We start from the raw sequence: 18,201 nt of genomic DNA, 5'->3' as shown, positions 1-18,201 counted from the left end.
GGAGGACCCCAGCTTTCCCCTTTCAGAAATAGGTAAATCTAACCAAAAAATGAAGAAATTAAGAAGGAGGTGAGTAGAATTCTGGAAAAGTTAAATATGATAGATCTTTGGAGAAAACTGAATGGGAATAGAAAGGAATGTACCTTTTTTTCAGAGTATATGACGCTTATACAAAAATTGACCATGTATTAGGGCATAAAATCCTTATTAACAAAAGCAGAAAAGCGGAAATTAAGTGCATCCTTTTGAATGTATAATGCAATAAAAATTATATTTGGTAATAGGCAGTAGAAAGATTAAAAATTAATGGGAAACTAATCTAAAAATGAATGGTTCAAAGAATAAGTAGTAGAAACATCAGTAATTTCATTAAAGAGAATGACAACAATGAAACAGCATACATAAATTTATGGGATGCAGCCGAAGTGGTACTTAGAGGAAAATTTGTCTTTAATTGCTTACATCAATAAAATGGAGGAAAAACATCAATGAATTAGGTATGAAACTTAAGAAAATAAGAAAAACAAAAATAAATTTAAAATCCTGAATTAAACACCAAATTGGAAATATGAAAATCAGAGGAGAGAGAAAAAAATAATTGAAAGTAAGAAAAACAATGAACTAATAAAATTAGAAGCAAGTTTTATGGAAAAAAAAAAATGAAAACCTAATAGATAAACCATTAGTTATTTGAAAAAATAAAAAGGGTGAATTTGCTACCAGTGAAGAGGAAATTAAAACAATTATTAGGAGCTATTTTGCCCAATTATATGTTAATAAATTTGACAGTCTAAATGAAATGAAAACCTACAAAAACAGCCCAGATTTTTAAAAAATAGAATACTTAAATAAGCCAGTTTTTGAAAAAAGTTGAACAAGCCATCCTGGAACCTTCTAAGAAAAAATCCCTGAGGCCAGATGGATTCACAAGTGAATTCTACCAAACATTTACTTTTTTTTTTTTTAAACTAATTTTTTTTTATGTGAAACATTTCCATATTAAATCATTTAATACAAGAAAACTAGAATAGAAGAAAGAAAAACAAAATGTGGAAAAATAACAGTTTAGATTGTATTTAGTCAAGTCATTATTTCTCTGAAGGCAGAAGGCATTTTTCACCATAAGATTTTGAGATTGCCTTGAATCATTGCATTGCTAATAATAGTTAAGTCATTCACAGTTCTTCAAATAATAATATTGTTTTTATTGTATACAATATTCTCCAGGTTCTGTTCATTTCACTATGCATCAGTTCAGTTTTTTCTTAAATCATCCTACTTGTCATTTCTTACAGCACAATAATATTCCATCACAGTCACATAATATAGCTTGTTTAGCCATTTCTAAACTGATGATCATCCTTTTATTTTCCAATTCTTAGTCACCACAGAAAAGATCTAGTAAATATGTTTGTGCAAATAGATCCTTTTCCTTTTCCTTTTTTTTTTTTTTTTTTTTTTTTTTTGATGTCTTTGGGATATAGATGTGGGAGTAATATCTCTGAGTAAAAGCCATTTTATAGCTCTTTGGGCATAGCTCCAAATTGTGCTCCAGAATGGTTGGATCAGTTCGCAACTTCACAAACAGTACATTAGTGTTCCAGTTTTCCTGCATTCCTTGCATCATTTTCCTTTTTTATTGTATTAACCATTCTGGTGGGAACATGTGAGGTTATATGTTAGAATGTTTTAATTTGCACTTCTCTAGTCAATAGTGATATTTAAAGCATTTTTCATATGACTACAAACAGCTTTGATTTCTTCATCTGACTTTAATTTTGTACATTTGACTCAGTTGAGAAATGAGACCTTTATCAGTTATTTGCTACAAAATTTTTTCCCTCAGTTTTCTGCTTTTCTTTTAATCTTGGATACATCTTTGGTCCTAAACTCGTTCCTTGTTCGTAAACCTGGCAAACTCCCTTAATTTGCTTATGGTATCACCTATTATGTATAAACCATGTGGCTATTTTGACCCTTAGTATTCAGTATGCTATGTGGGCCTACACCTAGTTTCTGCCATATTGTTTCCCAGTTTTCTTAGCAGTATTCAAATGAATTTTTGTTCCAAATGCTTAGATTTTTGGCTTTATCCTACACTAAATTACTATGGTTATTTACTGTGGTGTAATTTTAATCTATTCCACTGATTCACCACTCATTTCTTAGACAGTACCAGATTGTGTTCATAATTAGCATTCTATAATACAGTTTGATGTCCATTTATTAGGGAACAAAAAGCTCAAAGCAAAAGCATCTTCCTCCATGACTTTTTTTTTTTTCAATAGATTTCTTGAATATCCTTGACCTTTTCTTCTTCCAGATGAATTTTATTTTTTTGTAGTTCTAAATTTTTTTTGATAATTTGATTGGTATGGCACTGAGTAAACAGATTAATTTATGTAGAATTGTCATTTTTATTATATTGGTTCAGCCTACCCATGAGCAATTAATATTTTTCCAGTTATTTAGATCTGACCTTATTTGTATGAAGTATTTTATAGTTATGTTCATATAATTAATTCCTGGGTTTGTCTTGGTAGGTAGACTCTCAAGTGTTCTATATTGTCTACTGTCATTTCAAATGTAATTTCTCTATCTTTTTCTGCTGGACTTTGTTGGAAATAGAAATGCTAATGATTTGTATAGGTTAATCTTGTATCCCTCAACTTTGCTAAAGTTATTAATTTCAAATAATTTTTTAGTTAAATCTCTAGGATTTTCTAAATAGAACATCTGCAAAGAGTGATGATCTTGTTTCCTTATTGTTCTAATTCCTTAAATTTCTTTTTCTCTTTTATTTTTATAGCTAACATTTCTAATATAATCTTATATAATAGAAGTGATAATGGGCATCCTTGCTTCATCCTGAGTATATTGGGAAGGCGTCCCCATTATATATAATGCTACAGATAAATATTATCATTTTAATGTCAGCTCCATTTATTCCCATGCTTTCTAATGTTTTTTAATAAGGATGGATACTGTATTTTGTCAAAGACTTTTTCTGCATCTATTGATAAACATGATTTCTGTTGATTTTATTATTAATATGGCCAAATATTATGGCTAATAGTTTTCCTAATATTGAACTAGTCCTGTATTCCTGGTATAAATCCCACTTGGTCATAGTATATGATCCTTGTGATATATACTGTAATCTCTTTGCTAGTATTTTATTTAAAATTTTTGCATCAATATTCATTAGGGAAATTGATCTCTAATTTTCTTTCTCTGTTTTGTCTTTTTCTGGTTTGGATATCAGCGTCATATTTGTGTCATAAAATGAATTTGATGGAATTCTTCCTTCACCTATTTCTCCAAATAGTTTGTATAATATTGTGATTGTTCTTTAAATGTTTGGTAGAATTTGGTTGTGAATTTATCTGCTTTTGTGGGTTTTTTTAAAAGAAATTCACTGGTAGCTGTTTTCAGTTTCTTTTTCAAAGATTGGATTATTTAAATATTTTATTTTTTTCTTCTAATCAGGGTAATTTGTTTTTTGTAGCTATTCTCCATTTTATTTAGATTGTCTATTTATTGGCATATAATTGAGCAAAAGTATCTTCTTTATTGGTTAGAATTCACCATTTTAATTTTTAATAGTAATTTGGTTTTCTTTTCTTTTTTCAGTCATATGAATCAGTGGTTTATCTAATTTTTTTCCTTTCAGCTTCTAATTTGATTTTTTAAAAATAATGTCTCTGATTTTCAGGATTTCCAATTTAGTGTTAATTGGGGTATTTGTTCATTTTTTAGTTTGTGTTTTTTTAGTTGCATGTCACACTCATTAATCTGTTATTTATTTTGTTGATGTAAGCAATTGGAGATATAAATGTTCATCTAATTACTGCTTTGTGTTACGTAAATTATAGCATGTTTTGTCATCATTGCCATTTTCTTAATGAAATTATCAATTGTATCTCTGATTTGTTCTATGATCCATTTAGGTCAAAAGATTAGATTGTTTAATTGGCAATTAATTTTAATTTCTCTCCATTGTTTATTATTGAAGGTAATTTTTATTGTATTATGACCTGAAAATGATACATTTATTATTTTTGTTTTCACATTTTGGATCCTTAATAGTCTTTTTTTTGTCTGTGTGGCTGCTGAGAAAAAAAAAAAAAAAAAGATATAATCCATTCTATTCCAATCTAGTTTTCTTTAGACACGTATCATATCTTAACTTTTTCAGAGTTTTATTCAACTCTTCAACTTATTTATTTTTGTGGTTAGATATATCTAATTCTGAGAGGGAAAGGTTGAGGCACATTCTTCCCCACCCCAACTCCCAGTATAGTTTTGCTGTGTTATTATTTCTTCCTGTAATTCACTTAAGTTCTCTAAGAATTTGGATGCTTTACCATTTGGTACAAGTTTATTTAGTATTGATATTGTTCCATTATCTATGATACTTTTCAGCAAGATAGGGTGTCCTTTATCTCTTTTAGATCTTTTTTTGCTTTTGCTTTATCTGTGATTGTTTCGTGTTTTTTGTTTTTTTGCTTCATTCGAAGCATAATAGATTCTGTTTCAGCCCCTTATCTTTACCTTATATGTATGTCTTTGCTTCACATGTGTTTTTTGTAAAAAACATACTGTAGGATTCTGCTGTTTTATGGGTGAGTTCGTCTCATTCACATTTATAGGTATGATTGTGTATTTCCTTCTATGCTGTTTTCACTTGTTTATCCCCCCTTCTTTCCCCCCCCCCCTCACAAGTGTTCTATTTCAGATCATTGCCTTCCCCATTCCTTTTGTCAGTTTGTTTTTCCTTATCATATCCCTGTCCCTTTTTTCCTTCTGTAGAGCATAAAACAGATTTTTATATCTATTGAGTATGTATCTTATTCTTTTCTTTGAGCCAGTTTTGATGAGAATAGAGTTTAAGCTTTGGCCACCACTCTCTACTCCCCATCTTCCCCTCCATTATAAAGAGCTTTTTTCGTGCCTCTTAACATAGGATAATTTATCCTATTCAATATCTCCTTTCCTTTTTCCAGTGCAGTTGTCTTTCTCATCCCTTTGGGTTTTTGTTTTTGTTTTTTTTTTGCAGATAAATTTCATCAGTCATCTTATATCCACAGCCTCTATATACACCTTATAATTGCTTATAAGTTACAAATTTTGCCATATAGAAATATAGTTTAACCTTATTGAATCTCTTCTGTTTTCTTGTTTTTATGTTTCCCTTGAGTCCTGTATTTGAAGTCCTGTATTGTCAAATACTTTTATTTAGCTCTAATCTTTTCATTAGGAATGCTTTAAAAGTCCTCTTTTTTTTTTTTTTTTTTTTTGTTAAATGTCCATTATTTTCTCTGAAAGATTACACTCCATTTTGATAGGTGTGTGATTCTTGGTGGTAATCCTAACTCCTTTGCCTTCTGTTATATCACATTCCAAGTCTTCAGCTTTTTTTTTTTTTTTTTTTTTTTTTTTTTGCTGAGGCATTTGGAGTTAAGTGACTTGCCCAGGGTCAGCTAGGAAGTGTTAAGTGTTGTATCTGAGGTCACATTTGAATTCAGGTCCTCCTGACTTCAGGACTGGTGTGCTTTATCCACTGTACCACCTAGCCGCCCTCTTCAGTTTTTTTAATATAGAAGCTATCAAGTGCTGCGTAGTGCTAATGGCACAATATGTGAATTATTTCTTTTTGACTGGTTATAATACTTTCTCCTTGGTCTATGAGATGTGAAATTTGGCTATGATGTTCCCAGGAGTTTCATTTTTGGACTTTTTTTCAAGTAGTGACCACTTTTTTTTTTTTTTTTTTTTTTTTTTCCTATTTCTATTTTGCCCTCTGGATCTAATATATTAGGGTAGTTTTTCTTTGATAATTTCTTGAAAGATGTTGTCTAGGATTTTTTTTTTTTAATCATAGCTCTTAGGTGGTTTAGGAATTCTTATCTCTCCTAGATTTATTTTCTAGGTCAGTTCTTTTTCCAATGAGATGTTTCACATGTTCTTTTTTTTTTTTTTTAAAGTTTATCGTATCTTAATGTCTCATAGAGTCAATAGTTTCCACTTGTTTAATTCTAATTTTTAAGGAATTATTTTTCTTGGTAAATTTTTGTATATCTTATGCTATTGCCTTTTTTTTTTTCCCACTGTGATTATGATTCTCTTGCAATACTCATTTCTTTTTCCTAATTTTTCTTCTATTTCTCCAAATGGCTTTTAAAAATCCTTTTTAAGCTCTTCCAGGAATTCTTTTTGGGTCCGAGAACAAATTACATTTTTCTTTGAGCCTTCATGTGTGCTATTTGACCAAAACAGAGAGGGAAAATTATAAACCAGTTTTCCTAGTGAATGTTGATGTAAAAAAAATTTTTTTTAATACTATTAAGGATATTACAACAATATATAACAATAATGATGACCAAGTGTGACTTTTATCTGGAATGTAGTAAAGGTTCATTATTAGGAAAATTAGCACAATTGACCACATCCATAACAAAACCAATGGAAATTATGATTATCTCAATAGATGCAGAAAAAGCCTTTGACAAAGTAATACACCCATTCCAATTAAAAAGATTAGAATATATGGATAAGTGGAACTTACCTTAAAATGATAAGTAGTATTTATCTAATACCATCACAAGCATAATCTGTAATGGGGATAAGTTTAGAAGCCTTCCAAATAAATTGGGGTGAAACAAGCATGCCCATTATCATTACTATTATTCAATATGGTACTAGAAATGTTAGCTTTAGAACTAAAAGAAATGGAAGGAATTAAGACAGGCAGTGAAGAAACAAAACTATCACTCTTTGTAGACAATATTATATGTAGAGAATCCCAGAGAATCTATTTTAAAAATAGCTGAAATAAAACTTTAGCAAAATTGCAGGATACAAAAAAACCCACAAAAATCATTGTATTTCTGTTACCAACAAAGTTCAGTAGAAAAAAGATAGTCTATTTAAAAAACTATAGGTAATATAAAATTCTTGGGAGTCTGCTTGCCAAGAAAACCCAGGCACTATTTCAACATAATCACAAAATATTCTTTACAAAAATAAAGTCAGATCTAAAACAATTGAAAAAATATTAATTGCTCATGGATAGATTGAGCCAACATAAAAAATAATAACCTACCTAAACTAACCTATTTATGCCAAACTACCACAAAATTATTTTATACAGCTAGAAAAAATATTAACAGAATCCATCTGGAAGAACAAAAGGTCAAGGATATCCAAGGAATAGATGAGGAGTTTAGAGAAGCATGAAAGGATTTGTACAAACTGATGCAGAGTGGAATAAATAGTATAAAAGAATATACACAACAGTAATAAAAACAAAAAACATTAAAACTGAACGTTGTGTGATTATAATGACCAATCTTAGTTCTGGAGAAAACATGAGAAAATTTGTTATTTTATTGCTTGGAGAAGTATAAGACTATGTATAAAATCAGTTTCAATTGGTTTTGCTTGTTTTTTGTTGAAAAGGAAAGCTAATTGTTGGAAGGGGATACTGAGGAAGGAAAGCAGAGAATCTTAAATGAAGAGAAAGCCATGAAACCTACATACTAATTGAGATTATGATATCTGAAATTACCATATTGGTACTTTGCTTAAAAAGAGTAATTCATTTTTTAGAATTTAAACAAAAATTGAGCTGTATTTTTTAAAAAATAATCTAAATATGGTTCTTTTTTCTTCCAAGAATCCTTTAGTAGTATTTAATCCTCACATTAATTATAAAAAATTAGTGAAGCCCAAGAACTTAAGATTTATTTTTTTGTACTAGTTAATATTCTTTATATACCTTATTAGTAAATAAAGCAGAATAACAATGCAAGAATCCCAACATAGCAGCCCTTTTATATTTTGGCATAGTAAACTCTTTTTCTCCCCTAAGGTGAAGCATCTGTACTGGCTACCTTCTCTGTGACAGTAGGAAAAAAACAAATTCCAGTAGCAGGCTGCAGAGTCCAAAAAGGACAATTAGAAAAAAAGATGAAATTTAAATTAGTTCGTAATGGATGTGTTATTTGGAAAGGTAAGTAAAAAATTGAGCTTCCTTTTCATTATGCAAGATTTTCCTCTTGACTGATTGCAATATTTAGCAAAAGTGGTAATAGAACCAAATGATAATTGAACTGAATTATTTTTATGACCCATATGATTCTATCTTCTAATTATTCAAGCAATTGACTTATTTTTTTTGTAATAAATATCTCATCTCCTGAGTCTTGGAAATCTTGTTACAAATTTCTTATGATAATTATTTCCTTTGTAATTTGTTTCCACTATGAAATACCCAGTGCTATGTTGCTTTTTTACTAACCATCAAAAATATTTTTTTATTGTAATCATTACAAGACTAGTATTGGGTTTCATAATCATGTTCACTTGACATTTAAATAACCTAAGGTATAGAGGTTCATTGACTTTGAGAGATTATACATTTTAGGAGCTTGAGAAGATACTGAAATTCACCTCCTGGCTTCTAGATTAGAAGTGTTTCTACTATGTCTACTATTTAATAACATAAATATGTTCTTCAGAATATTAAAAAAAAAATCAGATCTAAAGGATAATATTTAAATGATGCAATCAGTTGATGGAAGTTGAATAAAAGCATGTGGCATGTTTATTCAATGTACAGGAAACAAAGCAAGGAAAGAGTAATAAATTGTTTGATAAAATTGGGATTCCCCCAAAATCTCCAATTGGAACAAATTGAGGAATTTTATGAAATTTAATGGGGATGAAATCTTTTAACAAAACTGCACAGAAATGAGGTAAATGGATAAAAATCTGGGAATTATATGGCCAGGAAGTTCAGTAAGAATCATGTGCACAGAATGATGGATGTTACATGAAAGAGCTCTGACTGGAACTGGAATAGGGCCAGGATCATAATAATGTGTAGTCTACGGTAATAGGGAGAGATCTCAAACTTCCAAGTATATACTCAAAAGTGTATCTCCTGCCTTCCCTCTGGTCTTGTTTTATCCCCTTTTATTGTCATTTGCATGTTTCCCCCATTAGACTGATTTGCTTGATAGAAACTGTTCTTTGCCTGTGTATTGTGTTCAGTAGTATCTAGCACATAGTATCAGTATTTGCTGTTTGCTAGATTAGATTTGTTCTACTTAGCCTTTGAAGCCCTGGGCAAAGCAAAAATTGGCTATTAGAGTTAGCCCTGAGTGAGAAAGATGGGCTGTCTTTGGGATTTCGCTTTCACATAAAGTCAAGTGGAACTGAGTTGGGGATAAGATGGGAATATTCATGAAACAGGGACTGCTTTAATATATGCCTCACCATATGCCTAAACAATTATGCTACTGTTTTAAATTCTAATGGCTAGCATGTTTATTTTTCCTTTTAGGATTGTTAACTTCACTGAAACATCATAAAGATGATGTTTCAGTCATAAAAACTGGAATGGATTGTGGTCTAAGTTTGGATGAAGCAGAAATCGAGTTTAAGACTGGAGATGAAATTATCTGCTTTGAAGAGAAAGAAGTTTTACATAAGATTTCTTGGGATCCAGGATTTTGAATTGTTACATTAAAAATGTAACTGAACTTAATATTTTGCTTTATTTATTAGAGCATCTTTATGTATACATCTTTAATGCTTTTGGAAAAAAAGTGCTGGAAATTACTTAGTTTGTACCCATATTTGCCACTTTATAGTCATTTTAACATTTAATGGATACTTTTCCAAACCACCCCCTTCTGTTGTCCCAAAAGTTGGTCAGTTCAATTAAAACTTACAAGCACTAAAGGGCACTGTGGAAATCCTTTGATGTGTAAGTCTTAAGTCAGTTTTTCCTGTTGCTATTTGTGTTCTGGACTGGACTTGTGACCAGGTCTGTATAAAGCTAGCACTTCCTCTGCAGGCTAGGATCAAATAATCAAGACCGGATTCCTTTTGAGATTTTAACTTCAAGATCCATACTTTTTTTTTTTTTTTTAAATGGAAGGGAAAAAGGACAAGTTTAAGATGAAATAACCTTAGGACATTAAAAATTAATGTCTTGTGTGGTGCAGGTGTAGAGCACTGGGCCTAGAGTCAGGAAGATTCATCTAAGTTCTCATCTGGCCTCAGACAACCTACTTGCCACTTAAACCTGTTGGTTTCATCTGTAAAAATGATCTTGAGAACAAAATAGCCAATCACTCTAGTTCTTAGCCCAGAAAATCCCAAATTCAGTCAACAAAGTCTAGATAAAACTGAAAGATAGTCCCTTGTTACAGATAGTCCCAGAGTAGTTAGCTCTGGGGCAAATCAATTGACAATGAAGATAGAGTAAGAGTCACATCTTTTGATTTACTTCAGTACATCTCATTGCCTCTCCAATATTGTGACCGACTGCTCATGCTTTGCACATCTTATTAGGTGCTGTACCTTTCAGATATTTCAAGAAATGAAAATTCTTTGTAACAGTGACCCAGGGACTTCCCTTCACTATGAAATCTGAAGCATTCCCTTATATATAGCAGAAATTAAGCTATTAAACTAACTTATGGCATACCTCCAGGCTTGTTGCAGTTCAACAAATTTATTTTCCTTTCTTCCTCTTTTGAAAAACAAAACCCTTTTAGTCTGCCTGTTAGAATGTAGGTAGCATGTTTATCACAGCCTCTTTAGAACTGAATACCCCAGTCTTAAAGGCTAAGTTATATCAATAGGGTATATCCTTTTATCACTGTCTTCATGTTAGTGCCATATGAAAATAAATCTATAGAAACTGTCCTTTGATTAAAGTCTCTCCAAGTAAGAATGAGCCAACCTGTCAATGCTATCACTCATAGCATATTACCAGATTCATTACAGTACTATTCATATATCATAATTTACCCAACCAATTCTCCAATTGATGGGCATCCGTTCATTTTCCAATTTCTAGCCACTACAAAAAGAGCTGCCACAAACAGGTCCCTTTCCCTTCTTTAGTATTTCTTTGGGATATAAGCCCAGTAGTAGCACTGCTGGACCAAAGGGTATGCACATTCTGATAATTTTTTGGGCATAGTTCCAAATTGCTCTCCAGAATGGTTGGATTCTTTCACAACTCCATCAACAATCATCAGTGTCCCAGTTTTCCCACATTCCTTCCAACATTCATCATTATTTTTTCCTGTCATCTTAGTCAATCTGACAGTTGTGTAGTGGTATCTAAGAGTTGAAAGACACATAAAAGTAAAAAAATCTTAAAAGCATAATGCTTAAGATGTTTTAAATGAACACGAATCTATTTAACATGCAAATATGGAATAAACTTAAGGACTCCAAAAAATAGTTGACTTTTTTTAATTAACACATATACAATTTACTTGTCTTCTGGTTTGTTGAAGCAGTAGGTTAGGCAGCACTTCCCACAATAATGTCTGTCAAAATGGCTAGCCATAAAGACTCCAGCACCACATTCATCAGAAGGGCACTCTCGTCGAAGGCGGCTAATTTTGCCATTCTCATCAACCTATAAGTCAGGAAAATATTTTAAGTTACCTTTTTAAAAAGCACACATTATAGAACACTTCTACCACCCTTCAAAACATTTTAAAGAGCCTGTGCTCAATTTTTGAATTCCCCAAATGCCACCCCAAAGTTCAGAAATTCCATGCTATTATAGTGAAGCTTGTTTTTATGGCTCTTGTCTTAGAAACCCAATTGGCAAATTATGGCTAAATCGAGCTGAAACAAATGGCCAAGAACAGCAGTACTTCTATCTGAAAGATAGTAAGCTTAAAGTGTTTAAATAAATGCAGACTACTCATTTGGCCAAAAGACCCATTTGTAAATGCTTATTTACCTTATAGTATTTGAGAACAGCAAGCTTAACCTTCTTTCTCTTATGCTTGTTCTTTTTGGGAGTGGTGTAAGACTTCTTCTTTCTCTTCTTGGCACCACCCCGAAGCCTCAGAACAAGATGAAGAGTGGACTCCTAAACAAACAAAACAAGCATTCTCAAGTGCCCAGACCTTCACTATTCCTGCATTTTATAAACCTCAAAACATTGTATAAATATGGGTACAATTATCTGTTGACAAAGCTGAGTTACTTAAGGGCGAGAAAACTACTTAGAGTATTGAGATGCATTTGCTATTTTTTACCTTCTGAATGTTGTAGTCAGACAAAGTTCGTCCATCTTCCAGTTGTTTCCCCGCAAAAATCAATCTTTGTTGATCAGGGGGAATACCTAATAAAAACAACTCCAGAAATTATTGCTAGAAAGGCACCTTAAACAAACAAAATTAACCACTTTTATCCCCCAAAGCTTCCAGATGTCTTCCTTTTTAACTCCCAGATTTGACCATTTACATATACTCCTTTTATCACCCCCAAGATCAGACAATTGGGCTTTTATCCCTTTCCACTTAGCCCCTTTCTAATTTTCCTCCCCTCCTCTGATCCAAGACTTCTTTGCTATTTCTTAAATAAAGTATTCTATCATTTTTATTGGCTGTCCCAATTTCACCTTTTCGAATTCTCTCCCTCCTGGTTTCCCTTTTATTCCAGATAAAACCCTAACTAATGCCTTTCCTAACACCACCCTTCATACTAATACATTCCTCTGGGGTCGTTTCTAATTCATCTCCCCTTTGCCTTGTTTACAGATAATAAATTAGGATAAAAAGGTCCCTTTTAAAGCAAGCACGCCCCTCCCACCTTTTAATATTCTTACTATTTTAAACAGTAGTTGGTGTATACTAGAAGCTCAAAAAAAAACCACGCTTGCTGGCTTGCATTTGATAATCAGATACAATTAATTTATCTCTGAGGCAACATGGTGGACAGATGCAAAGTATAAAGACAACTTGCCTTCCTTATCTTGTATCTTGGCCTTGACATTTTCGATCGTATCGGACGGTTCGACCTAAGAACAGAATTTCTCGGCTTACAATCACTTCCCCAGGAAATGGGCATCCCTTTCAAAGTTCCGGGTCTTTCAGGTAGGCAAACACCCACCACGAGTAAAAAGCGTGAACCATGTCTGTAGGTTTCGCCGCTTATCAAGAGGCCTGAGCAGGAAAAACGCCTGCCCTCAACCCCACTCCGACCCGAGCTACGAACTGCCCAGTCCCACGTGCTCCGAGTCCCGGGACCCCCAAGATATCCGTCCCCGCGCGAGCCCCGGGGAGCCAAGATCCATCGAGTGAGGTCGGAGTCTCAGACCCGGGGCTTCCCATTTCAGTCCTGGAGAAAAAGCCTGGCGCCCAGAATTAACCGCACTCCTCGGCTTCGAGAAGAGACCTCAAAACACCCCGGACTCGAGAACAAGGTTCAGAGCCCGGACCCAGGCCGGAAAACGCGGCTCCGGGTCCTCACCTCTCCGCCTCTCCCCGCGCGCTCAGGCCAAGAAGATCCGTACCTCAAGGGTGATGGTCTTCCCCGTCAAAGTCTTCACGAAAATCTGCATTGTGGCACTGGGTCCACCTGAGGAAAAAGGAAAGGTAAGAGGAATGGTGGAAGGAAGCGGATGGGAAGAAGGTCGGCTCCGCCGCGGAGAGCAAAGCGTGGACACACTCACCCGCTGATGGCGGATCCGAAAGAGAGACCGCCCCGCCAACTCACGGGGTTTCCTACAGCCCCGGCCAAGGACCCTCAGGCGTAGGTGGCGGTACTAAATGCCTAACTAAAATGTCAGCACGTGTTTTACCTCCCTTCTCCCTTTACTACCCCTCTAGAAATACTTTTTCTGACCTATATCTTCTAAAAATTTCTTGACTTAGTAGTTTTAAAAATATTTCTATAAGAAAACATCTCTAAAAGCTATGATCATAATTAAAGGCCCATAGGTTGAGATGGAGCCGGCAGAAGAAAAGGGCCTTTGACAGGTCCCGAGAGAGGTGCATTCTGGGCATTGTAGTTTTTCTTGCTCTTCCCACGACGCAGTTCCAGCACGTCGGGATTCTAGGTTACCAACTCCTTCCGCTTGCAGTTACTGGCTATCAAATGGGGGGAGCCTTAGTTCTAGGGTCAGGAAAAGCCGGAAGGGGAATAGTAGAAGGCAGGAAGAGGAAAACCAAAGTAGATAGGAGAGAGAAGACCAGGATTTGGGGAAGGGAATCAAGAGGAAAAAAGAAGGAAGGGCTAGCGCGGTTCCTGACGGGGTCCCATCCCTAGTTTGTCGGGCCCCGGGATCCCGAGAATACCGAGGAGCGGGGCCGGAATAGACAAAAAGATCCGTGCTTGGAAAGATTTCTCCTGTGTCCAGATTCTAGGTAACACTATGAAAATATCTGAAAATTCAGCCATCTCTGGACCTTTCCCATTTTATGGCTTTTTCGGGCCAGCAGCTCCATGCATTACACCCCTAAATCTCCCAGCCCCCTCTTCCGTCCAAAAAAAAAAAAAATGTGATCAATGAATAAAATCTTAAAGTGAATTACTTCTGGTAACATACTAGCTCCAAACTTTAGGCTTCCCAAAGTAACACGGAATAGTGGGTGAGGTAAAAAAAAAAAACTTGTAAAATTGGGGAAAGTTCAGTTTTGTTCAGTCTTCATTTGATATATATATATATATATATATATATATTTTTTTTTTTTTTTGATATATATTTTTTAATCGACGACCGCTAGCATTGACATAGCATTGCTCTATTTGTGTGTTTTTTAAATTTGATCGTCATCACAACTCTGCAAGGTGGGAGCAAGACGAGGAAACTGAGGCAGAGAGGCAGTGACTTGCCCAGTGTCTCGGAAATGACTTCAGGCCTCAGAGGCAGGGTTGGAATTTAGCATTTTTTCATTCCTGAGTCCAGCATCGTGTGCTTGTACCTCTTAGTTGCCTGATTTGAAGGCAAATTTGAAAAGAAAATTGAAGCAAGGATTTCGTAGAATTTGGATGTCACGGTGACGTCTGTCAGAGACCTTAGTTTAAAAAGGCCAGGGTCTCCCACTCCATCCAAGTCCAACTCCAGTCATCCAGATCTATCTGGCCAATGGACGTTGGAAGGCTTCAGAAGAGAAAGTGAGGCAGGCCTACCTCTTTGAGGTCCCTTTCACTCGCAAGTCATGGCGTCACCTCCCTGATATCATGTCTCTCTTGGGGGTCAAACAAGGACAACTAAGAAGAGTTGAAAGAGACCTCAATGGCCATCTACTCTTACCTAGAAGGGGTCATCTAGCCCTACTTTGAATACCGTAGCTTTAATTATTAAATAATTATTAAAATGCTTTTCCTAACATCGACCAAATCAGCTTTTTTTTTTTTTTTTTTTTTAAACATAGAACATATCAAATCTATCTTCAGTCTTTTCCTTTCTCATTCTTTCCATCTTCTGGCTCTCATTGTGCTAGCCCTGGAGTCAGAATGGCCTGAGTTCAAATTTGGTCTCAGACATTTACTAGTTATGTGGTTCTGGGCAAATTTAACTTAGCCTCTGTTTGCCTCAGTTTCCTCAATGGTATTAAATGGGTATAATAATTGCACCAAACTTACAGGGTTGTTGTGAGAATCAAATGACATAATATTTGTAAAATGCGTAGCATTTTCTAGTATGTAATAGGTACTCTATTAATGCCCTACCCAGTCAAAATTGTAGTAACTTATGGGATGACCTCCTTCAATGAGTCCATTGCTTGGCTCATTATATTTTTCTCCTGTTCAACTCTTGCTTTCATACTAAGGGAATTCAAAAATATATATTGATCCCCGGTTCTTCAACTTATTATTTTACATAGCCTGCTTCACTGGACCATAGCTACAATACAAAACATGGTTATATCCTTGGTCTTGCCATTACCCACAAGTGTTCCAGTTTCCATGTTCATGAACTCTACTCTTGTCACCTCAAGCCTGGACTATTGCAAAGCATGTGGTGTGTTTATATGGCTCAAGTTTCTTCTCACTCCAGTCTATCCTCCATTCAACCACCAAAGTCTGTTCTTAAAGCACACTTCCATGTCGCTGTTCTAATTCAATAAACTCCAACGGCTCCCTTTCTCCCACAAAATCAAATGTAAAATCCTTTGTTTGGTATTTAAAGTCAGTCATAATTTGGTCCCTCTCTATCTTTTTACCATATATCCCCATCTCTTTGTTTCAAAGAAATTGACCTCTTTGTTTCATGAAAAATTTTTTTATCTTTCTACTAAGCATTTTCATAGGTCTTTCCCCTTTTTTTTGGAATGACCTTATCATTGCCTTCTAGCTTCTCTTGCTTCAAGTTTCAGCTAAAATCCTGCTTTCTATAGGAAGCCTTTTCACATATTAGTTCTTTTGTCTTTTGTCTGCTAATTATTTCCAGTTTTTTTTTGCTTGTCACTTGTTTGTACATAGTTATTTGCATATTGCCTCCCCCATTAGATTGTGAGCTTCTTAGGAGTAGAGACTATTGTTCACCTTTCTTAGTATCCTCAGTGCTTAGCATAGTTCCTGGCACATTGAGGCCACTTAGCAAAAGTTTATTGGTTGATTTATCGAATGATCTTTCAGTCTTTCACAGATAAAACTTTCAAATATACTGAGTCTCCTCAGTCAATAAGCATTTATTCAAGTTAAACATGTCACTTTCTTCAGCTGTACTTACTACATCTTGGACTAGAAACTCTTTATTCTCTTGGTTCTCTTGTGGCTGAATTCCTTCTCATTGTTCTTTCTTAAATGTGATGTTCAAAACTGAATAGCTTTCATCTAAACAGAGCAGAGTGAAAAGAAACTGTTGTCTCCCTGTTCCTGGAAGCTATGCTTTTCAAAGCAGCCCAAGATTGAATTAGCTTTTTTTCAGCTGCCATATCACACTGTTGACTCATGAGTTAAGATTTCAATCCAACAAAACTTATGTTTTCAGATGAATTGTTATCTGGCCATACTTCCATCTTCTATTTAATAAAGTCAGTTTTTTAAACTGAAATGTAAGATTTTATATCAATATTCATAAAATTTTATCTTAACTCATTACATCAAAATTTTTTTGGATCTTGACTCTGTCATCCAAAGTGTTACCCACCCATGGTAAGAATGTCATTTGTACCTTTAAGTCATTGGTAAAAATATTAAATAGCATCAACTCAAGCACAAATCCCTTTCCAACTTCACATCAAACTATATTTCAGTCTGGCCATTCAGCCAATAATGAATCTATCCAGTTATATTATTTTTTAGTTTACATCTCTCCATTTAAAAAAACAAGAAAAAAATTGCTTTTCTAGGAGTATTTTTTTTTTAAAAAAAGAAAAATAAATTTAAAGTTTTATTCAAAGTACAATGCTATAGTTCTGGTCTTTAAGTTATATATAGAGATGGAAAAAACAATAGCTGGGATTTTTACTCCCTTTTATATTACATTGTATTATAGTTATTATAGTACAAATAATCAACTTTTTTTTTACTCCTGTTTGGTAAGAACTGGTTTAAGCCATGTAGTGGTGTTATTTAGGCACAATCCCTTGTTGATGCGGAAGAATTCACTGGGATTATTTGCAAAATTAAATAAGAGATTTCTGGATATCATAATCTACTAGACTATTAAAACACATTAGATTTGAACTTGGAAATGGGTAATGTGAAAATTTCTTGGACTAAAAGTGGTTGCAAATGGAAAAAAATTTAAGAAGCTTTGGTGTAGACAATGTATACTAAAACCATTCAGGAAGAGGAGAGCTTTATGTTGCCGTCAGTTATGAAGGAAATAGAATTTATGATGCATCTTTGAAGAACAAGATGGGATTCTAATAAATAGGAGGGAAGAAGAAAGGTATTCCAGGAAGGGAAATAGTATTTTGTTTAAATACAACAAACTTAAAAAAATTTAACTATTTTGTGCAAAGAACATTATACTAGGTTTTGGGCGCTATATGAAATTTGGGTAAGATAGTCTCTATACGCATAGAATATGTAATGTAGGAGAATATGATGCTTATACTTCAACAAAACTATAAATGATCTTATCGATATGGATCCTTCTATAATTGTGAGCATTACAATCCAACCGTGCTTTCTTATTTAAGTTTCTTAGAATCCTAGATTGAGGTGGAGATGGAGTTCATCTAATGCAACACCTTTTAAAAAAAAAATAAAAAAAAACCCAAAATGAAGAAACTGACTGTTCAAGTCATATATGCAAAAAATTAAAGGTCATACTAAATAATAAGTGGGAGAGCTGGGATTTGGACCTATTTTAGTCTGACATCAAATCCAATGTGCTTTTTCTTGTACCACAGTGAATTCCTGTCTGTCTCTTTTTGTAAATCCTTCATGGGAAGTTCCCTTAATTCTCAGACC

The 18,201-nt window shown here is 34.0% G+C and overlaps 3 protein-coding genes across 3 annotated transcripts in view; 2 read left to right on the top strand and 1 right to left on the bottom strand.

The window, feature by feature from the left end:
* The window catches only part of MTIF2 (mitochondrial translational initiation factor 2), a 47,050-nt gene extending 37,300 nt beyond the window's left edge, over positions 1-9,750 (top strand). Inside the window, 2 exon segments of the mRNA XM_074286948.1 lie at positions 7,874-8,014; positions 9,350-9,750. Coding sequence (XP_074143049.1) covers positions 7,874-8,014; positions 9,350-9,522 — 314 coding nt within the window. The 3' untranslated portion in view covers positions 9,523-9,750.
* Positions 9,751-11,264: 1,514 nt separating this feature from the next.
* Positions 11,265-13,581, bottom strand: RPS27A (ribosomal protein S27a). Its single transcript, XM_074286949.1, has 6 exons — positions 13,502-13,581; positions 13,343-13,407; positions 12,793-12,847; positions 12,084-12,169; positions 11,783-11,914; positions 11,265-11,449 (listed from the first exon to the last, which is right to left on the bottom strand). Exons 2-6 carry the CDS (start codon positions 13,388-13,390, stop codon positions 11,300-11,302), a joined length of 471 nt encoding a protein of 156 aa, XP_074143050.1. The 5' UTR covers positions 13,391-13,407; positions 13,502-13,581; the 3' UTR covers positions 11,265-11,299.
* A 321-nt stretch (positions 13,582-13,902) lies between these two features.
* The window catches only part of CLHC1 (clathrin heavy chain linker domain containing 1), a 47,620-nt gene continuing 43,321 nt past the window's right edge, over positions 13,903-18,201 (top strand). Inside the window, exon 1 of the mRNA XM_074286950.1 lies at positions 13,903-14,195. The gene's annotated coding sequence lies outside the window, so the exon portion shown is untranslated. The remainder of the gene's footprint in view (positions 14,196-18,201) is intronic.

Source organism: Sminthopsis crassicaudata, chromosome 2 (assembly GCF_048593235.1).
Source record: "Sminthopsis crassicaudata isolate SCR6 chromosome 2, ASM4859323v1, whole genome shotgun sequence".
Taxonomy (NCBI): Eukaryota; Metazoa; Chordata; class Mammalia; order Dasyuromorphia; family Dasyuridae; genus Sminthopsis; species Sminthopsis crassicaudata.
This window is presented reverse-complemented; position numbering and strand designations above follow the sequence as displayed.